The sequence below is a fragment of the Tachypleus tridentatus genome, chromosome 9, assembly GCF_004210375.1.
Source record: "Tachypleus tridentatus isolate NWPU-2018 chromosome 9, ASM421037v1, whole genome shotgun sequence".
NCBI lineage: Eukaryota > Metazoa > Arthropoda > Merostomata > Xiphosura > Limulidae > Tachypleus > Tachypleus tridentatus.
Window position 1 is genome coordinate 81,316,961 of NC_134833.1, and position 26,539 is coordinate 81,343,499.

The 26,539-nt window shown below is 33.4% G+C and overlaps 2 protein-coding genes and 1 long non-coding RNA gene across 10 annotated transcripts in view; 2 read left to right on the forward strand and 1 right to left on the reverse strand.

The window, feature by feature from the left end:
* Window positions 1-595: 595 nt before the first annotated feature.
* The window catches only part of LOC143225609 (uncharacterized), a 32,669-nt gene continuing 6,725 nt past the window's right edge, over window positions 596-26,539 (forward strand). The window contains exons 1-2 of one of the 2 annotated variants that reach the window (XR_013013953.1): window positions 596-641; window positions 11,519-11,563. This is a non-coding gene — a long non-coding RNA (uncharacterized LOC143225609). Of the gene's footprint in view, window positions 712-11,518; window positions 11,564-26,539 lie in introns of both variants that reach the window. The other variant, XR_013013952.1, reaches the window with a different exon arrangement.
* LOC143225607 (intermembrane lipid transfer protein Vps13-like) lies at window positions 631-11,426 on the forward strand. The gene is given in 2 exon segments (XM_076455353.1): window positions 631-4,471; window positions 4,474-11,426. Coding segments are annotated over 2 exon segments (9,648 nt in total). The 5' UTR covers window positions 631-987; the 3' UTR covers window positions 10,638-11,426.
* Window positions 19,195-26,539, reverse strand: part of LOC143225608 (protein king tubby-like) — a 70,102-nt gene continuing 62,757 nt past the window's right edge. For 6 of the 7 annotated variants that reach the window (XM_076455354.1, XM_076455356.1, XM_076455360.1 and 3 more), the window contains one exon: window positions 19,195-21,829. In XM_076455354.1, the coding sequence (XP_076311469.1) occupies window positions 21,696-21,829 (134 nt within the window). In that variant the 3' untranslated portion in view covers window positions 19,195-21,695. Of the gene's footprint in view, window positions 21,876-26,539 lie in introns of all 7 variants that reach the window. The other variant, XM_076455359.1, reaches the window with a different exon arrangement.

The following is a 26,539-nucleotide window of genomic DNA, read 5'->3' on the forward strand; positions in this document are numbered from 1 at the left end:
TAATGTCCAAAACAGATGAAACAAATTTTCTTCATAAAGATTTAAGTCGCAATTTATACTTTGGTATATTGTCTTCTAAATGTTTTTCACTTTCTCTTCATAACCACGTGAACTGAACAAAACTATAATGTTTCCTTAATCAGTTGACATTTAAACAGCTTTTTTTTTTCAGTGTATATAACTTGATATTACTTTCCGAACATTTTTTTAACTTCCATGTTTTGGTATAAGAATCAAAATCTTTCAACAAATATAAAGATTTAACGTTGTTAAAAAGCGTAGGAATTTCTTAATAATTTAACAGTTATTATAAACTGAGTGCAAAAACCTAATTTTTGTACGTTTTATATTAATATTAGTGTATCGATTTTGATGATTTTCAAAAGAGAGTACATTTTGTGAACAATTCTATTTTAGTTTTAAGAAAAATTATTATTTATTTCTGACATATAACTAACGTTCCTGAGTGTCTACGATTGTCTTGCAAGCCTCTTTAGGGCTTGTGAGATTTAAAACCAAAACTATTGTCAAATACGATTGGATTAGATTTCTGACTTGTCCTCTAGCGGTTGTACAAAGAACCTTAAATAGGAACCTCGTGAGTGTTTTGGTCATAAGTGTGATGGTGTATATTGTGAGAGGTGAGTGATACAGTTACTGCAGGTTTAGTCTGGTGTTGTCGGAAACAAAGAAAATAAAATCAAGTTGTTGGTAGGGGTAAACTTAACCTATCTTAATTAGGAGTATGTTACTGTATATTGTTATAACGTATCAAACTTTTTCCACACTCGTTAGGATAATGACAACGTTCGAACTTCATCATAACGTAAACGCAGTGCGTTTTATCATCACGCGCTAAGAGTTGTGACAAGGATGTGTATCTGAATACGTTGAAACAAAACTCGTATCTTTCTAGCTTCGAAAAACACAATATTGCTTGTTTAGCTGTCAAAGAATTGTTAAGTACTTTTAATCTACAGAGTAAAAATGTTTGAGAGTATTGTAGTTGACTTACTGAACAGGTTTCTTGGAGACTATGTTGAAAATTTAGATAGGTCACAGTTAAAACTAGCAATATGGGGAGGAGATATCACTCTGAGGAATCTTGATATTAAGCAGAACGCATTAAATGACTTAGATCTTCCAATAAAAGTTTGTTCTGGACATTTGGGTGAACTTGTTCTTAAGATTCCTTGGAAAAACTTGTATTCTTCTCCAGTTGTTGCCATAATTGATGGATTGTATGTTGTTATTGCTCCCAATGTTGCTCAGAAATATAATTTGGAGAAAGAGAAAAAAATCGCGCAAGAAATGAAGAACAAAGAACTTGAAAGGATAGAGGATGCAAAAGCTAGAGAAGCTGAGAAAAAGAAAGAAAAAAGTGACAAACAGGATACTTTCACTGAAAAGATAATTACACAGATAATACGTAATCTGCAAGTGAAGATTATGAATATTCATATTCGATATGAAGATGATTTCACTAATCCTGCTTGTTCTTTTGCTGTTGGTGTTACACTTCACGGGTTGTTTTTTGAGACTACAGATGAGAGCTGGACACCTTGTGTAGTGCCAGTAGCTGTTAACATGTTTAATAAACTTGTGACTATGGACAGTTTAGGAATATATTGGAACAGCAATGCTGAACTTTTTAGTAAGATGAACTCTGATAACAGGAAAATGGTGATGATAAAAACAATTGCTTCAAAAAATCATAAACCAATAGATAATTGCTACATTCTTGGACCAATAACTCTTACTACAAAAATGACCTTGAATCCCAAACCAGAAACAGATGGATCTAATTTTTGCATTCCAAAAATTCAATTGAATATCATTATTGAGGATATTTCTGTTCTATTGAACAAATTGCAGTATCATCAAGTTTTACAGCTTTTAGACAGTGTAGATCGAATGGCAGTAGCATCAATGTATAGGAAGTACAGACCAGATAAGCCCCATAAAGGAAATGCTAAACTGTGGTGGAAATTTGCTGTTATCTGTATTCTTGAAGAAGATGTACGAAGAAGACGGAGAAATTGGTCATGGGTACACATGCAGGAGCATCGGAAAACTTGTCGGAAATACAAAGGTCTATATAAGCAAAAACTTACGTCTAAGAATCTATCACAAAATATTCAGCAGCAAATTGATGATTGTGAAAATTATTTGGATGTTTTTAATATAACTGTAGTGAGAAGGCAAGCAGAATTGGATATTTCTCGTAATATGAAAAGCAATGCTTCACGTTCAGGAGGCTGGTTTAGCAGTTTGTTTAGTGGGAGTGAGAAAACTCGGAAAGTGAGTGGTGGTGTTGGAAGTGACATTGTTAAGAAGTTTGATGAGACTATGACAGAAAAAGAAAAAGCACAACTGTGTGAAGCAATTGGTTATCAGGAAAATTCCATTGCTGCTGAATATCCTAAAACATTTATTGAAAATAAACTATTTTTTCAGTTGAGTAGGTTTGTTATCTCAGTAAGAGATGATAGTAAAACAAACCAAGACGTACTGAAGGTTGACTTAAACAATGTTTCAGCTACGTTTGAACATAGGCCATCTGCAGAAGCATTCAAACTGGGTATGCAAGTTAAAAGTTTTGCTGTTTATGGATCAGTATTATCAGATGGAAAAATACCACATATGGTTAAGGTTGAAAAATTAAATGACACGGAAGATTTGAAATTGCTTCAAATGATGTTTGAAACAAATCCATTAGATCAAACTTGTGATCAAAGAATAAATGTGTCAACAATGCCATTAGAAATCATATATGATTCTTTCACTATTAACAACTTAGTTGAAGTGTTTAGACCACCACAGACAGTGTCACTTTATCAATTGCAGGCTGTTGCGGCAATGAAGCTAGAAGATTTTAAGGATAAGTCAGCACTTGGCTTACAGCATGCTGTTGAGCAACACAAAAATTTGGACCTCAATGTTAACATCGAGCCTTCCCATATTATAGTTCCAGAAAATGGAGTTTTTGGGAAATATTCAAATATTCTGGTGATAAATCTTGGAAATTTTCAAATGCAGACAGTTAGAGAAACGACAGATTTATTGACAGTAAAAAGTCTTGTCAAAGCAGGGATTACAGAGGAAGAAATTTTGGAAACAATGATGACTAAAGCATATGACAAGTTTCATATTAGTTTACAAAATGTTGGTGTATTGCTTACTAAATCATGCAATGATTGGAAAAAGCAAATAGCCCAAAAAAATCCAAAAAATTGTTTGTTGCAACCTGTCAGTGTGGATGTAAACTTTATGAGGGCAATTGTTACAGATGATCCTCGGATGCCAAAAGTGAAAATCTCGGGAGAACTACCACTTCTTAACGTATCTCTGTCTGATAAGAAATTGAAAGTTCTTATGAGCCTTTTGCAAAGTATTCCTTTTCCTGAAAGTGAACCAGAAGTGGAAAGCAAAAAAGTACCTGTGTTTTTAGCTGCTACTGAAACTGTTCATATTCAAGCAAAAACTTTAAAGCAAGTCACTGGACCAGAATCATTTGTAATATATGAAAATTTTAGTGCAGGTGAAGAGAATGAATCTGAGACAGGTAAAAAAGAACTTGTACAGTTTATAGATCTTCACCTAAATTTTGAGATAAAAAGAATAGTTATTGATCTGTCTCATCAAGTAGATGGAATAGAAAAGCAAATGATAAGCTTCAGATTGTTCACACTTGGTATTAGTGTTTTCATGCGTACCTTTGACATGAGTGTGGATCTTCTTTTAGGTGGAATTTCTCTGGAGCATAAAGAGTATTTCACCCCAGATGAACAAGATCTTTACTTGCTGAATACCCCTGCGACATCAAGTGGATCAGAAAACCTCTTCACACTACAGTATCTGCAAGCTTATAAGAAAGGACCCCTGTTTGATACGCATTACAAGTCCACTATTCAAAGTATTTTTATAAGATTTACACAGTTAGATATAGTTTTACATCGGGATGCTTTACTGGGATTGATCAAGTTTGCATCTGATTTGACATCAGAAATGCAGAATCTTAGACTCATGGATAAAGTGGTAGAAAATAGAACTTGTTCACAAGAGTTATCAGAAGGACCTACACCAATTTTAGAGGAAAAGACAAGGCCATTAAAAAGAAATTTAAAAGATGATGATGTTATTAATTTACAGATTAATGCTAAACTATCTTCTCTTGGAATTTCCATTTGTACAAATAAATTTAATATTACAAATATGCAAATCAGAGGAATGGATGCTCAACTGACTCTTATGAATTCAAAGACAATGTTAACTTCTTGTTTGAAAGAAGTTTTGGTTGTTGATTCATGTCTAAATGCTGTGTATCCAAATATTCTGTCTACTACCAGTGAAGAAGTTTTAAGAGTAGAAGTTGTCACTTTTGATAAAGCAACAGAAGATGAAAAGTACCTGGACATGTCAGCTGTGGATCTGAAGTTGAAAGTATCTCTTGGTGCAATGAAACTAGTCTTTTGAGTAGATACATTTCCAAATTATTAAATTTTATTAGTGAGTTTGAAACAGCAAAAGAGAAAATAGCAGAAGCTAGTGTGGCTGCAGTAGAAGTGGCCAAACATGGCATGGAAGAAGCTTATAGAAAAGCAACAAGAGTTTCATTAGATGTACACATTAAAGCTCCTGTTATATTAATACCACAGAATTTTCATTCTGAAACAGTTCTAATAGCAGATTTGGGAACGTTGAAGTTGTTCAATACATTTGAAATGCTGAATATAAATAGTGATTCTGGGATTCCAGCAATATTTGATAACTTGTGTTTAGAGTTCTCTGACTTAAAGCTTTCAACTGCAGTTGTGAATACTGTGTCTGGAATTATTCTTGCTGAATCTTTGTTACTTGAACCAATTAATTTGAATATAGAGGTAGTTCGCAATCTGTCTATAGGATGGTATAGGGAAGTTCCTGAAATAGCAGTCAAAGGTAATCTTGCTGCAGTGAGAGTGGTTTTGAGCCAAGAAGATATTACCATTATTATGAAGTTGTTGGTTGAAAATCTTGGTGATGCAGAACCAAATATCTCATCTTCAGAAAATTCAGTAAAAGTTGTTGTAGTTGAAAAACATATCACTGGAGAGGAAATTCCTATAAAAGAACATATAGAAGAGAAAGAAAAAGGTTCTGAACTAATAGAATCTGTGTTTAAAAGAATGACATTTGATTTTCAGTTGGACAGTTTCAAGACTTGTTTGTACAAGGGAAGCTCAAACTTATCTTCAGGTCTTTCTGAAAGAAAACCAGAATGTGCATTGGCTCAATTTGAGCTTGTGACCATAGCAATAAAAGGAGAAATATTAAGTGATAGTTCTCTTTTGGTTAATGTAATTCTTGTTAACTGCATCTTGGTTGATAAGCGGTCAACTAGGAAAAAAGGAATCTTCAGATTAATGGAATGCGTTTCAATCAAGAATGATACTGAAAATATGATTGATGTCACCTTCAGACAAGATTCAAATCTTGACAGATATTTGTTTACTAAAATATCAAGTTTCATTCTTGTCCTTAATGTGGATTATTTAATGATGTTAGGAGATTTTTTTGTTAAGGCTATGCCAGAAAATTTGTCACAACAACCTGCAACTGCTGCTGTGCCAGAAACACCAGATGTTACAGATCATGCTAATGCTGGACCTTTTGGATGTACATCTATAAACTTGGATATTAAAGAACCAGATTTAATACTTATTGAAGATATGGAAGATATTAATTCCAATGCTGTTATTTTGAAGTTTAAAATGGATGCTAAAATATTGTTATCACCAAATTCTCAATCAGTATCTGGTGTTATTTCTCATCTTCAACTCTTTACAGCTTGTTTTAACCCTGAATTAAGGGCTAACACAATGTCAGAAATATTAAAACCCTGTGATATTGCCCTTTATTCTTGTTCTCCTAATATGAAAGGTCAACATGTAGATATAAATTTCACAAGCATTTTTCTGAATGTATCACCAAACACTATTTTTATATTCATGAATATTTTGTCTAGTTTAGCTTCACAAAAAAGCTCAAAACAACTGGAAGAAACAAAGTCTTCTGAAGAATATTCAAAGTTGTGGATACCAAAGAAACTTGAAGAATGCTCTTTTTGGTTTTTAAAGAATATTGGTTTTGCTGAGGAAGCTGTAGAGGATGTTAATGTACACACTGAAGATAATGAACAAATGAAAGCTGACTCAGAATTATTCATGTTGAATATGAATACTATAATATTAACAATTGAGAGTGGTGTAGGGAAACAGACTGTTCCTATGGTTTTGATGGAGGCTTCCTTCCAGGCACAAGCTCAAAATTGGAGTTCAAATCTTCATCTTAAGTCAGTTTTTTCAATGGAAGCTGCTTACTTCAATGAAAAACTGGCAATGTGGGAACCACTTGCTGAACCAGTTGAAAATTCAGGGAGATCAAAACCTTGGGAATTACTAATGGAAATAACCAACAATTCTGAATTACCAGAAGCATGTACTGAAGATGAAGAATCCCTAGAAATCTCATTTCAGCCTCCAGTTATGTGTGTCAGTATATGTTCAAATGATGTGCTGGAACTGATGGTCAGTAAGGTTGCTCTAGAGGTCTTAACTCACCTTGGCTATGCTTTTAGTGAAGCGGTTAAACAAGCCCATGAACATAAATATGTACAGCCAGAAGCTCCATATGTTGTGAAAAATCACTTGGGAATTCCAATATCAGTTATTCTAACCAATAACATTTTTCAAGTTGTTGGACAAGACCATTCTGGTTTTAAAGAAGTAATTTTAGAGCCATATAGTTCAGTTTATTTGAAGCACATTGCTTCTGCAAGTGAAGAAAATAGAACTTCAATTCTAATTAAGCAGAATGTCAAATTGGAAGAAGCTCTGTGCATCAAATTTGAAACAGGTATGGTCAACGCTGTACGAAACATCAACATTTCTCACGTTGGCAAACGATATTTTCAGCTACCCCTTAAAACGTATCCAGATGATCAGTGGGGTTTTGTTGTTGATGTGGCTTCACTGCTTGGCTCAAAAGTTATTACGTTTCAAAGTTGCATCACTGTCAGAAATTATTTTGCAAATCCAATAGAGTTATATTACATGAGACCAGGAGGAAATGAGCTTGAAATGTGTGGAGTCTTAGAACCTGAAAAAACGTTTTTTGTTCCTATATATGGAGTGTACACTCCCACTAGTCAGTTTTTTTTTAAACCTCATGAAGGTTCATTTAGTGTTTGTACAGAGCCATTTGTTTGGAAGGATCTAATGAGTGAACCAAGTACATCCAAAATACTACAATGCACAGGCCACAGTAGTGAAAACAGAAACCTTTTTTTCAAAGTGATTGGAAATGTTGAACAAGTTTATTTTGAAAGATCTATGAAGAAGACTTTATTGAGTACATGCTATACACTACATTTACGACCAACTGCATCATTGAGAAACTTGCTTCCGTTCACTATCAGGTATACAATACAAGGAGTGAATGAGGAATTTGTCTTAGAGGAAGGGTTTACTCATGATCTTCTTTCTGCTTATCCTGGTAAAACCTACCTGCAGATTACGTTACCAAGTTATTTGGAACGAAAATGGATGTGTTGTAAAGAAATAAATCACACAATAGATGAGTTGTCTGTTTGGACATTTTCTACAAATGTATTAAGTAGTGAGCTTGTCTTAGATCTTGGCATGCATACTCGAAAATCTGATGGTTATTTAGATATGGAAATCTACTGCCCATTTTGGATGATTAACAAAACAAATCTACTTCTAACTTACAAAGGAGAACAAAATAACACTAATAGCCATCCTGGAAGTCTAAATGCCCCTTTATTGTTTTCATTCAGAGCAAAAAATTTTTTTTCACAAAAGAAAGCTTCTTTAAAAGTAGATGATTCAGAATGGTCAGATGAATTTGCAGTAGATGCTGTGGGAAGTAGTGGTTCAATTGCTGCAAAGGTTAAAGATGGTAAGACCTACTGTTTGGGTGTCCAAATAATGCTTGGTCAAACTAGCTTGCACAAACTTGTTGTTTTCACTCCATTTTATATGTTAATGAATAATAGCAAGTTTGATATTCAGGTTAGAGAGAACCTGAAATCAGCACAATGGTTAACTATTTTGGCTGGTGAGTGTGCTGCTTTTTGGCCTGATCAGAGAAAAAATATGGAAATGTTAGTGAGATTTGCAGACAGTGAAAATCACACTATGCCTTTCTCGTTTAAAGAACCACATTCAAGCCTTCTCAGGTTGGGAGGTTTAAAAAGTGCAATTTATGTAGATTGTCAAGTTGGAGAATCTTCAACTGTGCTAACCTTCTCTGATTACTACGAAGGGTCAGCTCAAGTTCGGCTAATTAATCATACAGATAGTTTTTCTGTAGAATACTTTCAGTATGGTAAAAGTAAAAAAGAAGAGCTGGCAGCACAACACTGTATTCTTTACACCTGGGAAGATCCAATGGGTAAAAAGGAACTGGTTTGGTCATGTGGAAATAAAATCGACATGAGCAACAATCTTATCCAAGATGGAATTGGAGAATTTTTTGCCGACAAAGATTCAAAAATATACTGGGTATCTTTTCTGGATGGTTTACAGCGGACCCTTTTATTTACTGAAGATGTTTCTGTAGCAACTGCTGCACAAGAAGTAGGAGAGCTAGAGCGTATTGAGCAAGAAATCACTGTATCTCTGCAGGGTGTTGGAGTTTCTCTTGTAGACAGTGAGAGAAGATCTGAGATTGTGTACATTAGCTTAACTAATTCAGGAGTGTTGTGGGAACAGCGCAAGCTTGGAAGTCGTAGATTTAAACCTGTGAGTTTGAGTGAAAATGTTATACTAGAAGAAGGATACCAGAAATATTTGCGAGAAACTCGCTTAAGAAGAAAGCTAAAATCAAAGTATTCTCTTGAAGGAAAACTTGAAGTAGATTTTGTTGAATTGATAATGTATAAACCTAAGAAAAGACATATTCGAAGATCTTTTCAGCTTGGTCTTTGGGCTCAGTATAGTTCATCTCCTCATCAACTTCAACTGCATGCAAAGATTAACAAGTTACAAATTGATAATCAACTGATAGATTGTGTTTTTCCTGTAGTTTTTGCTCCAATGCCACTTCCAAAGTCTGTTGCTGCCGATAGAGTTCCCAAACCTTTTACTGAGATCAGTATTATGATGAGAAAAGCAGAACATAGCTCACTCAATCAGTTTAAATATTTTAAAGTATTGGTACAGGAATTCCAAGTGAAAGTAGATCAGAGTTTTTTAAACTCCCTGATATCATTCTTTTCTCCCAAAGAACCAGTTCATATAAATCACAAAGAATTACTTGAGAAAGACAAAGAGGTCATAAAAAAAGATTTGGAAGGTTTTGCAATAACATACTCTTCTCAAGATCAGAAGAATTTTTATGACATCCTTCATTTTTCTCCAATTAAAGTTCATTTAAGTTTTTCCATGACAGGAGGAGGTAAGCATACTAACCAACCAACTGCTATTCAATCTGATTTCATAAATCTTCTTTTACATAGTGTTGGAGTCACAGTTACTGAAGTACAGGATGTAATATTCAGGCTCAATTATTTTGAGAGGCAAAATGCCTTTCTCACTCAAAGACAACTTATTTCTGATGCCACCATGCACTACACAAAACAAGCTCTCAAACAACTGTATATGCTAGTGCTTGGCCTTGATGTAATTGGTAATCCTGTTGGACTTTTGTTAGGAATTACTGAAGGAGTGGGTGACTTCTTTTATGAACCATTTCAAGGGGCAGTACAAGGTCCTGAAGAATTTGCAGAAGGGCTTGCTATAGGTGTTAAAAGTCTTTTAGGACATGCAGTTGGAGGAGCAGCTGGTGCTGTTTCTCGTATCACTGGCACTTTAGGTAAAGGCTTAGCAGCTCTTACAATGGATCAAGAATACCAGAAGAAAAGGCGGCAGCAAATGAACAAGCAGCCTGAAGATGTTGCACAGGGTCTAGCACAAGGTGGAAAAGGTGTTATCATGGGTGTCTTTGAAGGAGTCACTGGAGTGATAACCAAACCAGTGACAGGTGCTAAAGAAGAAGGAATTGGAGGCTTCTTTAAGGGTGTTGGGAAAGGTTTGATTGGTGTTGTTGCTCGTCCAACAGGTGGTGTTATTGATTTTGCTAGTTCAGGACTAGAGGCAGTAAAGAAAGTAACAGAACTTTCTGATGAAGTTAAACGAGCAAGGTGTCCTCGCTACATTCATCCAGACACAATTATTAAACCATATCACCGAAATGAAGCTGAAGGAAACCTACTTTTGCAGGAAACTGAAAAAGGAAGGTTTGTCACAACAGATGAATATGTGGCTCATCTGCCACTTGGGTCTGAAGGCAAGAGTTACTTGTTAGTTACCAGCAGAAGAGTGATGTATATAATTCGAGGGGATGTATTTGGCCAGTGTAATACAGAGTGGGAGATTGTCTGGAGTGATATGAGGGAAACTCCACAAATTATGGAGAAGGGAATCAAATTCATGTTGAAGCAGCCTAGGAAGAAAAAGTTAGGAGGACTGATTAGAAATGAAGAGATGGGAAAGTTAGTTTATATCTCAGATCCAAAACTTTGTGCTTGGATTGTGGGTAAAGTTGAAGAAGCCATGAAGCAATGTATGTAATTTGGAGATGCGTGGATGTGTATCACAAAAATATAATTTTTGAGGCTGTAAAATTGACTGATGTAGTGTCATTTAACTTCAGTTGAACTTACGAATAGGTGCATACACTTCTGTGATTGAAGCAATACTGTATGTTAAGTAGTGGAACTTGTTAAGGTATGGAAAATATCTTTTGATTTAAACTTGAATTGGTGCTAAGCATTTTGTCTTCTAACAGAGAATTTGCAAATCATCTAAGTAGTAGTGAAACATGAGAGATTTAAAAAAAATTTCTGTTACTAAACTGTTATTCCTTAAAAATTCTTGTTGGTTTTAAACTTTCTTGTATATTATGTAAAATGTACTTAATATTGCATATTAGTAAAATATATTTTGTTACATCAAGAAAAATTTAATTTTTTTAAAGAAGTATTAAATATGTATTACAACTAATTGAAACTTAACCTCCATTATGTCTTTCATTTGTTAGTGTAACTTAATATGGTAAGATTTAATTTTTCAGTTGTATGATTTGAATTTGAAAATTGATTTTTGTACTGCATTTCAAGATATGAAAAACTAGGTTTGATATATTTGTTTTAGAAATGTATATTTTGGTCATTATAAATGCTTTTTCTTTTGAAACTGCGTAAATTATTGTTAATTTTTACTATAAAATTTATATTTGATTCCAAAAATTATATTCTAGGGTTAATTTTTTTCAATGAATTATGTAAAAATTTCAAAATATCTTCCAAGTATCTGTTAACTCTTGTAATATTTTGAGTGAATAAAGAAATTTATAGAGGAGTGTATGTGAAATAATTAGATTTATAAAGAAAATGAATTTCACAGAATTGAGTAATACTTTATTTTACTTTTTTTTTTTTTTTTTGTCAAAGGCCTTGACTGAAGCGATTTTATGGGCCAACTTTGCTGTTTTTGAAGTAAGTTAATTGTGAAAGACTATGTGATTGGGTGGTAAGAAAGTTTTCTGTAGTTTGTCTTTATAATTGTAATTTATAATTTAATATTTAAAAAAACTAGAGGGAAGGCATCTTGTTATCACCACTCACTGCCAACTTGAGCTACTGTTTTACCAACAAATAGTGGGAGTAATTATCACATTGTAATGCCTTTACAGCTGAAAGGGCAAGCATGTTTGGTGTGACTGGGATTCAAATCCTTGAGCTGCAGATTGAGAGTTAAGTGTCCTAATCACCTGTCCATGTGGGCTTAAGATATTAGTGCTTTAAAATATTTTGTTTGAAATAGTAGTTATTTAATTATTTTATGATCAAATTGTTTATTTTCAACTGACATAAACACTAATTCATATGCTTCTTTTTTTTTCCCAATAGTTAAAAATGTGTTTCATTCCTTTCATTCTGTGTATATTCTTGGTACTTGGAGAGCATAAACATTGGTTCATTTTACAGAAACAGTTATTTTTATTAAAAATTAAGGACAATACATGTATTTAAATTTTTAGGGAGTCTCATGCAAAACATGTATAAACATTTTGACATGATTTGCTTTGTTATTTATGATCAGTTGAGTTTTGAAGCAAATATGTCTTGCAACAACCCACAGAGGTAGATTTAACATTTATGACTATTGATTTTATGAAGTCAAAGGTATTTGTTTATGCAAATTTAGGTTTTAGGCTTATTATTCCTTTATGTTTTGGTCAATCTAGATGAGACTATATACAAACGGACCGTAGCGAAGGTCCACACAGCTTAAAGTGGATAGATTTGGTACAGTGCCTTTTTTTGTGGTAGTAAAGTAGTTAAAGGTCAAATATTTCTCAGCATTAGGGTTTTTGGATCCACCATTATTTTATCTTTTGAGCAATATAAATGATGCTTTGCACAAAAATGTCATGTAAGACCTACTATGAACCTAGCAACATTGTTTGCATATATAGGTATTGGAAGGGAGTTATTATTAATAGCAGGCCCATGCACAAAATGTTTGAAGGGGGGAGTCTCTAATTTGTGGTATAAAAAAAACAACACATGTGCAAAAAATGCTAATACTATGGGGTCTGGGGGATACCCTTCTGAAAATGGGTAAAAAATAAAATCTGGAACCAAAAATTGATGATATCCAAGGCAAACGTATGCAATCTGTCTGATTTCTCTTGCTATTAATTGTGTTTTGATTTATACAATGCATTAAATTGCATATTCTGTTTTGGAAATGGTCCTATTTTCTAAAATTATGTGTGAAGTTTTTGTCATTCTGAATAAATATTTATGTAGAAAATGACTGTCCCACATATACACTATAAGGTAGCATTTTGATATGCCCCAAAAAATCTCTCACCTACCAGTCTTAAGTGTCCATCCCTTCAAAGCTTATATGTTGTAGTTTATGCCCTTTCCTCTACATTGAATACAGCTCTCTTTAAATCACACCAAACACTCTCGCCCTTTCAGCCATGGGGGCATTATAATAAAGTGACAGTCAACCCAACTATTCGTTGGCAAAAGAGTTAGACCAAGAGTTGGTGGGTGATGATGACTAGGTGTCTTCCCTCTAGTCTCGCACTGCTAAATTAGGGACAACTAGCACAGATAGTTCTGGTGTAGTTTTGCGTGAAATTCAAAATAAACCAAACAAATCTCTCTCTAAATCCGTTATACTTTGAAAATCGTATAGAATAAGGTGAATACATTTCATTTGCTCATGAATGCTGACATTTCTGTTTGATGTATTGACATCTATAAATGTTTGAAAAAATTCTAGCAGATTTGAGTGTAACAAACTGTGTTTTTATTTCATTGATAGCAATGATGCTGATTAACATAATGTGATTAATAGTGTGTTAATAAAGTGATTTGCCCATCCTTGGCCTTTGCCTCTTCACCTGCCACATATTTGTGAAGCTATATAATAAAAGTGAATAAAGTAGGTTTTGGTTTGGTTTGAACTTCGCGCAAAACTACACGTGGTTTATCTGTGCTAGCCGTCCCTAATTTAGCAGTGTAAGACTAGAGGGAAGGCAGCTAGTCATCACCACCCACCGACAACTCTTGGACTACTCTTTTACCAACGAATAGTGGAATTGATAGTACATTATAACGTCCTCACGGCTAAAAGGGCGAGCATGTTTGGTGTTACGGAGATTATAACCCGTGACCTTCGGATTATGAGTCGAATTCTTTAACCACCTGGCCATATCTCGAGTGTGAACAATTCGAAGAAATTAGGTACTCCAGTATTTATTTCATAACTGATAAGACGTACGGTTTTCTTGCTTAGTTCAAGGCCTTCAATTCTAATCTTATTGAACATGAACTGAAACTGACGTCACTATGAAATGCATTCGTACTCCAGTTATAGTTTGTTTCATGACTTTATTTATGAGCAAATAGTTAAATATTTTCTAAGAAATATTAATATTTCGCATAAAATTTGTCCATGTACTATTATTTAAAAAATTGATGTTTGTCATCGAAACCTGGTTCAAGCAGTACGAGTGTGCAAGTATACCGCTGTGCCACTGGGACGCTGAAGAAACAAAACCGGCGTAGTTTATTGAACTATGATTTTTTCGTCTGGAAATACAAAAAAAAGCAAAACAAAAAAGTTCATTTTTTAAACTCGTTCTATTAATAAGAGGGCAAATTCTGTGTGTATAAAAAAAAGGTTGTGAGTTTATGCAATTTTATGAAATAGTTTTATGTAAAATGTTTATATGTTTTATATTTTAAAATATTAATATCTCACCTTAAAGTGCAATAAAAATTCCTTGTATACATAATTAAGATATACTAGAGAAATGCACGTAGTTATCACAAAAAAATAAACCAAATGTCGTTATCAACAACAGTAAAAAAAGTTTTATTTACAGTAACTAGTGAATTTAAGTTCCCGTGAAACAATATAATAATAATTCCACTAAATTCCGGAACGCTGCGGTTTCTGTAACAGGCTGGTTTTTAAGTGAGTAGGTTGTTAGCCTACTGCACAACCCCAATCTGGAGGACAATTTCGCAGCCCACCGAGGGGAATCGAACCCCTGACTTTAGCGTAAATCCGGAGACATACCGCTGTACTAACGGGAGGCAAACAATAAATTAACTTAATTATTGTTTTATAAATTTAAATCTTATTTACCCTGCTTTGATTGTACGAGTCAGTTCGAGTTATCTTTACATTTTCTACAATTACATTATCTACTTTACGAACAAAGGTTATGAACGTCACTGCGTTAACTTGAATACTGGATTAAAACCCTTCAACTATGCTTCTATAAGCACATAATTGGTAAATAGGAAGGATACTTCACTAAAAGTACGTGTTTCATATGAAATTTTGTGTGGAAAAAAAAGTACTCGTCTAAAGATATATTTCTATAAAACAGAGTAAAAAATATCCTAAATAAACCCTCATTATTAATTTTATTTTTTGGCCAAACTGAAAATATAACTTAAGGTTGACATCCGTGTAACCTGTTTTTGTGGATTTCTTAAAGGTGGTTTATTTTTACCTAAGAAAACCACATTATTACCCACGCAACGTCTTGAGGGGAGGGATTATTTAAGTATTGGAACTCTTGCTCTTTTTACACTCATCCAGTCATCTTCAGTGACCTCACCGATGAAAGAATTACCGTATAAGACGTTCATGTTTTTTCCTGAAAAATGTTTCTAAAATTCATCCTGCGTCTAATACGTGAAATTAAAGAAAATATATATCTCAGTTTTGTCCCTATAAGATAAGTTCTGACTAATCTTCTCCCAGACAACTGTAGATTGAAATATACAAATTAGTACAAAATAAACCTTTTAAACAAACCATGCGTAAGGAGTGGGTGCAGGTCTCGGATCATATCTTGCGCCCACAGGAAAAGCGAAGCGGCTCACCATTCCATAGGTATGTGTGTGTGTTTTATTGTAGCAAACTCACATCGGGCTATCTGCTGAGTACACCGAGGCGAATCGAACCCGTGATTTTAGCTTTGTAAATCCCTAGATTTAACCGTTGTACCGTAGGTATGTGACTGGTTGAAACATTTATAGGACGCTGTAAAAATAAAAATAATTGGGAAGGCTTTCAAAAAATGTAAAATTAGTAATTCCCTTGATAGAGCTGAAAATGACGTATTATTCGAAGATAGCGAAAATTCACTATCCACCAGTAGAAGTGATGAAGATTTTGATGGATATTTAGATAATTAAAGCTTTCTCTTAAAGAACAACATCGTTTTTTTTTTGTTTTTTTTGCTCGTTACCTCGCTGTTTTACTGAAAAAGTTTTTACTTGTCAGGCAAATTTTTTATTTAATATGTAGCATATGTGATATTTTCATTGAAGTAAGTTTTTCTTTATACACAGATTTCATGTTTTTGTTCGATGTTATTTAGAATAAACATTAAATGTTTTGAAGCACTAGAATGATTTTTTCGTAAGTATTCCTTTCTAATATATAGGTGCATTTTATTTGCTGTAAAATACACTGGTAATTCAAGTATTTACGTATAACTCTCCCAGTGATAAGTGCTATGACACTTCTTAGGAACGTCGTTATGGTTAACCTCTTCATCACAACCGTTTCTTTCATCAGCAAGAGTATATCTCATCATTGCATTTTCTAGGAGTATTACTGTAGCCGCCTCTTACCCCATTTCTATTGCCCTTTGACTGTGTGAATTTGTTTTCAGAGCCTAACATCAACCAAATGTTGTGTATCATTTCATTAATCTTTTAAGCACCGGTTCCAATAGGATTCTCTAGCAATCAACCTTGCTGGCCCTCCAGATATAATTTATTGCTGGCAACTTGTACATGAAGAGAGAGGTCGAATGATTATCATTTGACTTTTTTGTTTGGCATTCTTTCTCCGATGACTATTTCTAATAGAACAGTGGGCAGCTACAGAACGAGACAAGGCGTGGTCCAGTAGTTAGTGTACTGAAACTGTAAAGCCAATGGTTCCTGATTCAGAACGAATTGTCACAAATTTATGATCACGAGAAAACCCACTTATAGAGAAAAATATATGTGTAAAAACGGCTGGTATGGATAGAGAAAAACTCTATGCAGTGGAACGAACAACGTTTTGACCTTCTTTGGTCATCGTCAGGTTCACAAAGAAAGAAAGAGGTAACTGACTGATAGTTGACCACATGTTTGAAAGAGGTTGTGTAACTAAGTGTAGGAATGTAGAAGGTGTGCTTAGATGTTTGATTACATTTATTAATATAGGTATAAAGGTGTTCCTTTGTATTGGTTTATTTTGGGCTTGAGTTGTTATATAAGTAAGGCTTCTTTAATTTTGGGTTTGTTTCTTTCTTTAGTATTTGGGTGTTTTCTATGGTTATGATTATTTGATTTGCAGTGTTCGAAAACGTGTGAAGGTGACTTTTTGTGTTCTTTGAATCTGTTTCCATTTTTCAACTTGTTTCTCCAATATAAAGTCGTGGGAGTGATCACATTGTTTTTATAAATAATGTTGGTGTGGTGTTTGTCAGTGTAGTTTTTATATAGTATAGACCTTGGTTTTGTGCCTGATTTTTGAACACACTTGGTATTAACTGGAATGTCATATTTTGTTACTAGTTTTTGCCAAATGTTGGTTATTTTTCTGCTGATTTCGGGAATATATGGTATGCAGCAGTATATGGTTTCGTGATTTTTTAATTCGTGGGATATATTTACTCTTGTTCGTTGATTTTGCTTTTTGTCTAAGTGTGTGCGTATAATGTTTTCTACGGTTTGTGGAAGAAACTTGTTGATGTTGATGAAGTATTGTTTTGTCTAATTCGTTGTTAATTTTACCTGGTGAGCATAGTTTTATGGCTGTGTTTATTTGGTTTCTTAGTATGTTGAGTTTTTGTTTTGTGTCGTGTGCTGAGTCCCTAGAAATGTATAGTCCAGTATGGATGATTTTCGATGTATTTTTGTTTTAAATTGTGGATCGGTTCTTGTAATTTTGAGGTTAAGAAATGATATATGATTGCTTTCTTCCTGTTCACATGTGAAGTTAATGTTGGGATGTATAGAGTTAATGTGATTGAAAAAAAATTAAATGTGTGTTCTGTAGATGTGAATCCCGCAATCGTGTCGTCTGTAACTGTTGACCAGCTACATTCACTCTCGTTTATTAGTTCAAGATTAGGGACAACTATGCACAGGTCTTATTTCGTTTATTTCTTGAACAAATGAAACTACAGAGAGAAACATTTATAGTTGAACTGAAACACACCGCTATCGATTTAGTGTGTTCCAAGTTTGTAATGTAAGAAAAATCTAGAAACAACACAAAGAACAACAACAAAATATTACGTATGTTAATTTTGTTTTGTAGGCAAAATAGATAGCCTAGAACTATTTTGCAGTAAAATATGACAAGCTTTGTTAAATGTAGTAAAGTACTGGAACTAACACATTATATATTTAAACATATATATGTGCAGATGCTTATATTTTATTCATTAATTTAGAAAAATACAACAACAGGGCATGGAAATAAAACTGTGCCCAGTTTATGGGCTTGTATGAATATATAAATGTGTAAAGGGGTTAACCATCCTAATTTCTTTTTTATAAAAAAAAAATATTCTGAAATATCAATGCCAGGAAGAAGGAATAAAGGGTAACATTTGAGCCCTATACAGTGTCCATAGAGTATTGACTACAGAAGCATAGGCGTTGTACTAGAAAGTATTATCTTTGTTATAAATGAACCATTTTTAATGAATACTTTATAAAATAATACTTAAACCGGAAAAAAAAATTGGATGATAATTCCTCATTGAATTAAGAATATATATTTAAGTATATAACTTAAAAGCTTTTCAGACATACAATTTATATGGTAATGAAGGTATAATTATGTATTTGTTGTACTCTTGTATGTTTATATAAGCAAAGGAGGTAATAAACATATCCAATGTATACATGACAAATCATCAATTTCCAACACTAAAACGTAATGTGAGATAATGGGTGTGGCTAACCTGAATAATAATTTAGTCGGTGTATGGTATATTATACTGCTTTATGATCGATTGTGTAAAAGGAGCAATTGGTGAGCAATAAAGTGTAATAATTAGGTTATTCAGGTTAAGGTATTTGCTATCATAAGAAATGAAACACAGGAACAGTTTCATTGCTTATTTCAATGTCCACATATTAGGTACCCTCCATCTTGCTGTTCTAATAAACTAATAATTAACATATACATTACAATGACTGCAATTTAGCTATTAACTATCAGTTTTGTAAAACATATCTACATGTTAAAACTCAGAGAAACATATTACACTTTAAACAAAATCTCTAATTGTAAAAAAACAACAAAACAATTAGAGGAGATACAGTTACATGATGTTTTTTGAAATATTAATATATAATTGAAAACCATTCCATAAATATTCAATAATTTCTTTTATATATTTAATTTAATTAATTTGGAATATTTGCTGTACAACACAAGGATTTGTCTAAATAGAAAAATAAACATATCAATTTTTACTGAACTGAAACTAATGATTGACCAAAGTTAAAAAGTTCTACTGAAAATGTAGTTTGTTCACAATGACATGGGAAATTTTGAAACACTAGTAGTTTTTTTTCAGGTGACCATTGCTTCAAAAACTATATAGGTATTTGATGCATTGAAAATTAAATTTAATGTGTCAGAGATCAAAGATCAATGATTTTATACTTTAACCCTGTAGGCATTTTTCCAGAGTTCTAGTGGTTCAAACAAGAAAACCTGTATGTCAAAACCATGTACAATAATTATTAAAATAAATAACATATTGGTTTTTATGATAAAAATTAAAATGCTGAATAGTAGTTACGGATAATGATAAAACTTACATCAATAGTACAGCATTTCTGTTTTATTGTAACAAGTTGAGATTTAGTTTTCCTCATCAAAGTTAAAAATAATATAATAACATGTAAGTTAATACAAAAGTTGGATTCTCATCTTGAGATGCAAATTCAAGAAGCATTGACTTTGACTGCATGAGGATTTCAAATGCCACAGTTACACAAAGCTATAAATTGCTGCTGTTTAAGGTGCAACATTTTGCCATCCTACTAAAGAAATAACTATCTATGGCATCCACATGGAGTGTAGTATATGTAAACACTAATATTTTCTCTAATTAGCATATATTTTATCATATAAAAAACAGCAAGTGTATTTTACCTGGGACAATTTCCAAAACATTTTCTAGCCTTTTACTTTTATAATAAATAAATATTTTAAAGTAAAATACATTATTTTTTACTATTTCTCAGTGTTTTACTAGAGGTTATAGTAATGAAAATCATTGGAAGATTGTGCTTAGTTGTTTGCATGCACACAGTGCTAATATGTTTACTCAAAATATATTCTGAAAATTACTTAACTGACAGTTAAATGACAACTAAAATATAATTTAAAACAATCTGTACAATTTAATTTATATCTACATTAAAAGAAGCCAAATACATATCTAATAAAAGAAAAGTGCATTACCATATAATCAAATAATATTAGCCAGAAAACAATATGTAACTCCTATGGTGCAAATATATAATATTACATAATACAGGGTGTTCGGAAAGTCACTGTGCACTTATATATTTATTAACAGACATGTTTCAATATAGAATACAGGAGGTAAATATGAATGACAATTATAAACAATGTTGAAAGTGACCCCCGTTGGCATCAATACAGGCTTAGATCCTTCTTATTTTGTTTCTAAACATCGCTATCAGTTGCTGGCTTGAAATAAACTGAATGAATGCTGTTATTGCTGCTTTCAAAACTGCACAGTGACTTTCCGAACACCCTGTATATAAATCACATGACCATGAATAACGTTTATTTTATATCTTAGAGTTTTTCAAACCATTACTTGACCATAAGGAATATAGATTTAAGTATTAATACACAAGGATCTAAAGGTCATGACAAAGGAAAAAAAAGGTATTATTCTCCAGAGCTAGCAATTACATAATTTCTGCACATAACTTAAATGATATTTAAGACATGAATGAAGATAGGAGGAAATTAGTAACAATGAAAAAATATTAAATATTTAAAAATAAGATGAAATTAAAAACAATGTTTAACAATATGTATAAAAATTGCTTTAACAAAATTGGTTGCAATTCATAAAATAAGAACAATTGAAACAAGTAGATTACTTTGTTACTGAAGTAAAAATCCTGTCTGGTTTTAAATAACCTACAATAACATTCAAAATATTTAAAATAAAATATATATGTACTGCTATAATGATGAGAAAATAACAGCTGTGACACGAAACAAACTCCAATGCATTATTTATCAAACTGGAAACTCTGATCTGTTTATCGATAGCACACAGAAAATATATATTTTCAGTTGCACTGTACAACATTTCTTTAAATAAGACACATCTTCTGTCTCATTTATTAAATAGTTGTGTCTGTAAAGAACAAAATCACCACTGATGGGTAAGTACATATAAATTTCTGAGAAAGTATTTAAAACAGAAATTTTCATGTTTAGTATACCAAAATGTATGAATCATCTTTTACATACAGTTATATGTATCTACATATGTTTCAAACACTTTATACACAGCTCATACAAAATGATGAATTATCCTACATGAGCTGCTATATGTGCCAACATATTTCAGATACATATTGGGTAAATTAAGATTTATGAATTATATTAAATGTTTCTTACCACATGCATCTGGATTTTTTCTTTAACACCTTCATTTAAGATGTACCAGTAATTATGATTCATCTTACTTCCAGTGATTTGTGTTTACAGTTGCTTTTAAACTATTTATATAAGGTATACTAGATATCATTGTAGATCTCCCATAAATGTTTCTAGTTATGTATGTCATCTTACCAAGAATCATTGTTCATGTTACACAGCCATTTATAAACTATGTTTTATGTAAAATTCTAGTCCTGGCACCAAAGATGGTAATATCTGTTAAGATTAAATTTAGATAGTTAAGTTAGATAAGACTATTTGTTCTTCTTCCAGGAGAATTACAGAATATCTTACTTAGAAAAAAATGGCAGATCAGTTGTTCTTTTAATAATATGTAACTAATCATTCACATGCTAGTTTGGTGTCAAAGCTGGAGATAGCAATGGCAAATGCTTGAAGTCCACACATGGGGTACCTGTAATCCAATGTAAAGATGTTTTCATCCACACGGCCAAACTGCATTATGATGCAGTACGCTGGAAATTACAAAATGTAACTTCAACACTTCTCTACAAAACACATCTGAAAAATGTTAAAATGCAGAAAGGTACAATATATACATAAGACACAAAACTTTCATATTGAAAACTAAAGCATGATACACAACACTGCAGACCATCTTCATTAAACATCATAAAAATAATAATATAAAATGATATTAAAACTAGTAATAGATTAATAAGTGCCTTATGCAGAAAATAAGGCTTCACTCCTATTTACATTGGAATCCCCAAGTATTTAATGCACCAAAGAATTTGCTAGTTTAGGCAGTCACATATGTTTCTTATCCATAATGCTGATCACAAATATTAGGTTGCAAAATAAGTTTTTTTTTTTGTGTTATAAAGAGAATCAAAAATATTATATTAAAAATATCTTGAATATGTAAATAATGGGAGAGTTGTATTGTGTCATAATATACCTTGTGCATTTGGAAATGCTCTACAACTACGATATGGATCAGAAATATTTCCACATGTACATTATTCACTTTATTTTATTGGCCAGCTGCAGAGAGACAGTGAAATGTTAACACTGCATTGGAGTTTTTAAACAGAATCATTATTAACTTTGGAAAATCAACAGCAAGAAGTCTCACTTTTTTTTTTATGCCTGTTTTAGTAAAACTTCTGTTGATCTGTTGTTTTCTTTTCTGTTTAGTAAACAATCAAGTTTTCTCCAGTTTATCCTTAAATAATGTTCTTTCTATCAATCTTTTGTTAAATCCAGTTTCTTTTCTTTGTTTCAAATTGAAATAATTGTGACACTTTAAATATAACAATACAATAGTCTGACTATGTGTACCATCAGCTAATCATTTTCTTCTACTATAACAAATATCGTTTATTTCAACGTCTCCTTTACTTTAACACAAAAAACTCACTACATCAGTACTTCTGTAAAGGTCTGCGAGTTTTTAGTTATTGCAAAAATAAAACGTGTCCTAGGTTAATGTTTGGAATGTCCATACAGTGTACGAGTATTTAAAAAAAAAGTACTCAAATCCACAAAATTTCAACAACAGCTAAAAATTAACTAAAGGTAATGTACTACCTTTAAAGTTTTTTTTTTACTTCATGAAAATGAAAACAGCTAAAATGAAAAATAAATTAATAAAATAAACTAAAATTATATAAATGTTTAAAGACTAGTGAGACTGAAAATTATGGTTTCTGTTCAAAGACATTTTTCAATTGTTTATTCGCTGTTACTATCAAAAAACTAGCTGATAATACATTACTGAAGGTGTGTGTTACAAGGGCATACATAGTAACAACTCATACACTTCAGGTATAACAGAGCAGAAAAATGGAAATTATACAGTACAGGTTTGTTGTTTATTAGAAATAAACATTTATTTATTTCTAATTTCATATGTGGTGTTTATTGGTTGGTTGGTTTGGCATTTTATGGCACAAAGCAACTCGGCTATCTGCATCAAATATCCAGTAAAAAGTTAAAATTGAAATAAAATTATTAAAATTCATAAAAGGAAATTAAAGTAAAACAAGGCAAAATTTAATTTTTCAATTAAAAACATAAATAGCATTAAAACCAATTTTTACACCTAGTCTACAGCAGTAAGAGAGAAACTACAGTGATACAAGATGTAAAGGACTTTCTGTAGCATAACTGTAATTATCATAACTTGCCAGGACGACTAACAGGTAAGTTCAAAAACAGCATTAGTCACCTGAAGTTGACCTTTCCCAGCCCTGGTTTTGAGTTACTTGATTTTATGGCCATTTTCAGAAAGTAAAGTAATGCAAGTTTTAACAGACTTGTAGCAAAATTTTAATTATAACTCGTCAGGATGACTAACAGGTAGTTCAAACGGCAGCATTAGTCATCTGAAGTTCGCCTTTCCAGTCCTGGTTTCAAGTTATTTGATGTTAAGGCCATTTTCTAATTTCAAATCAAACTAGATGGACTTTGATTCTTAAAAGGGAATCACATTAAAAATGGTCTAATGTATAAATTAAAAAACTTAAATAGCATTAAAAAGATTAATGGCCTTTAAAAAGCTAAAAATATTTCTAAGGTGGACAGTGTCACTATAACCAATAACACTGTCTAACATTACGGATAAACCTTGCGACAGAACATGTTTAAAATGGTGCCATTGTTGAGAGCCATAACAACAGCAAGGCAGTAAAATAATCAGTGATGACGAGAAACCCACTTGTTGAGAAATTTAAACCTGAACCTGACGATGACCGAAGAAGGTCGAAACGTTGTTCGCTCTTCTATGTAAAGTGTTTTCTCAGCCCAAACGAGCCGTTTTTGCATATAAAGGCAGTAAAATGTGGCTTACTGTGACCTGAGTGTTACACAGACAACACATTGGCACATCAGTCTCAGATAAAAGAAAACAACGGGTTAAAAACTGTGACCAATGCATAGTCTAGTTAGAACAACTTCCTCTTTCTGATCCTTATGGCAGCAAGACACCCAAAGTCCAATAGAGGGTTTTATTTGGAAAAGTTTGTTTTCACGTTGCTCAATCCAAGTCGACTGCCAACTGGCATGGAGCCGAGCCTTGAATACAGGATCAGAGTCCATGTATGGAATAGGTACAGCAGTGATAATGCCAGAGCAGATAGATTTAGTTGTGATGTTAGCGAGTTTGTTCCCGTGAATACCAATGTGGCCTGGTATTCAGAAAAACTGGATAGAAGTAGATGTTAAAGAGAAATGGGACAGTCAGTTTTGAATATCAGCGAGAATAGGGTGAGAACTAACATGAAGCGATTCCAGGGCCAGTAGAGAACTAAGTGAGTCAGCATTAATAGTACAATTTGAGTACTGCTTAGCTTGTATGTGATCGAGGGCAAGAGAAATGGCGTACAGTTCAACAATGAACACAGAAGCTGTAGAGGGGATTCTGTGCACAACCACCAAACCATAACACAGTCACCTGATTTTAAACCATCTGTATAAATAGGAATAGAAGGATGGTTCAAAAGATATTCAGCAAATAACAGAGAGTATTTCCAATCAGGAGTGTCTGCTTTTCTCAGATGACTTAAAGAGATAGATCACATTTGGGGATGGGGACCATAACAAGCCATAGTGGGATACAGTAATGTTATCCAAGGACAGACCCAATTCATCCAACTGCACCTGGATACAAAGGCCAAAAGGAGTAATGGCAGATCATATGTTCTGAAAAAGCATGGCCCACCAAGGAAGAAAATCACAACCCCAGGTGGTATGGTTTGGTAAGAAATGAAGTTTCGAAGCATATAGTGAACACAGTTGTGAATGGCAGAGGTGCAAAGTAGGCTCATGAGACTCTTTATATAAGCTCTGAACTGGGGAAGTGCAGAAAGCCCCAGTGCAGAGCCAAAGTCCCTGATGGTGAACAGGGTCCAGCATCTTCTAGGGTGAGGTCCTGGCAGAGCTATAGACCAGTAATCCACAGTCTAGTTTTGAACGAATAAGAGTATGATATATCTTTAGCATAGAACATTGATCTGCTCCCCAAGTGGTGGAAGAGAGGACACAAAGGATGTTCAGCACTGTTTTACATTTGACCCATAGCTGCTTGATGTGTGGTAGAAAGGTCAGTTTATGGTCAAAGATAAGCCCCAAAAACTTTGTTTCAGGGACCACAGGCAGCACAACTTGACCGATACAGAGTGAATACCCCATTGGCAGCAAAAGTGCATGCAAATGGTTTTAAAGAGAGAGAAGTTAAAACCGTTTGTTGTGGTCCACTTCAGTGAACGATTGAGGGCAGTCTGTAGTTGCTGCTCAATATACCTTACGTTTGACAACTGACATGAGATGTGAAAGTTGTTGATATAAAGCCTGTTTGTAACAGTAAGAAAGAGTTGTTCAGTGATGGTATTAGTCTTTACACTGAAAAGTGTGACACTCAAAACACAGCACTGAGGGACTCCAAGTTCCTGTAGAAAAGAATGGGAAAGTGTCGATCTCACACAAACTTTGAATTGCTTGTCCATTAAAACATTTTTAACAAAAATGGGCAAATGGCCATGCAACATGAATAAATTGGTCACGCAAAATGTCATACCTCCATGTTGTGTCATAAGCCTTCTTAATGTCAAAGAATATTGATACAAGATGTATGAGAAAGGCTTCTCTGATTGACGTTTCAAGTCGAATCAGATGGTCCACGGTGGAGTGCTGCCCTCAGAACCCACACTGGGTGGGCGAGAGGAGATTGTTTGATATGAGGAACCAAACAAGATGAGCATTAACCATCCTGAGGTCTTACAAAGACAGCTCATCAAAGCAACTGGATGGTAGTTTGAAGGAATCTTGGGATCCTTCACAGGCTTAGAGAAAGGTAGGACAATAGCCTGGTGCCAGGCATCAGGAAAAACATTTTCCTGCCAGATCCGGTTAAAAACAATCAGAAGAATAGAAAGAGAAGCAGGAGATAGATATGTGCAGCATTTCATAGTGTACATCATAAGATCTGAACAACATACTGCCAGACCGATGAAGCGCCAGTTTAAGTTCCATCAGTGTAAAGGGATGATTATAGTTATAGAGACAATCAGTTCGAAAGAAAAGAGGTGATTGCTCTGCCTGAGTCTTCATGGCTAAGAATGTGGAGAAAGAAGCAGAAGTTCTAGATGTCTGGCAAAAGCTTTCACCTAGAGAATCAGCTACTTCCTGACCATCAGAAAGCAAGATCAAGAGAGAGACAGAAT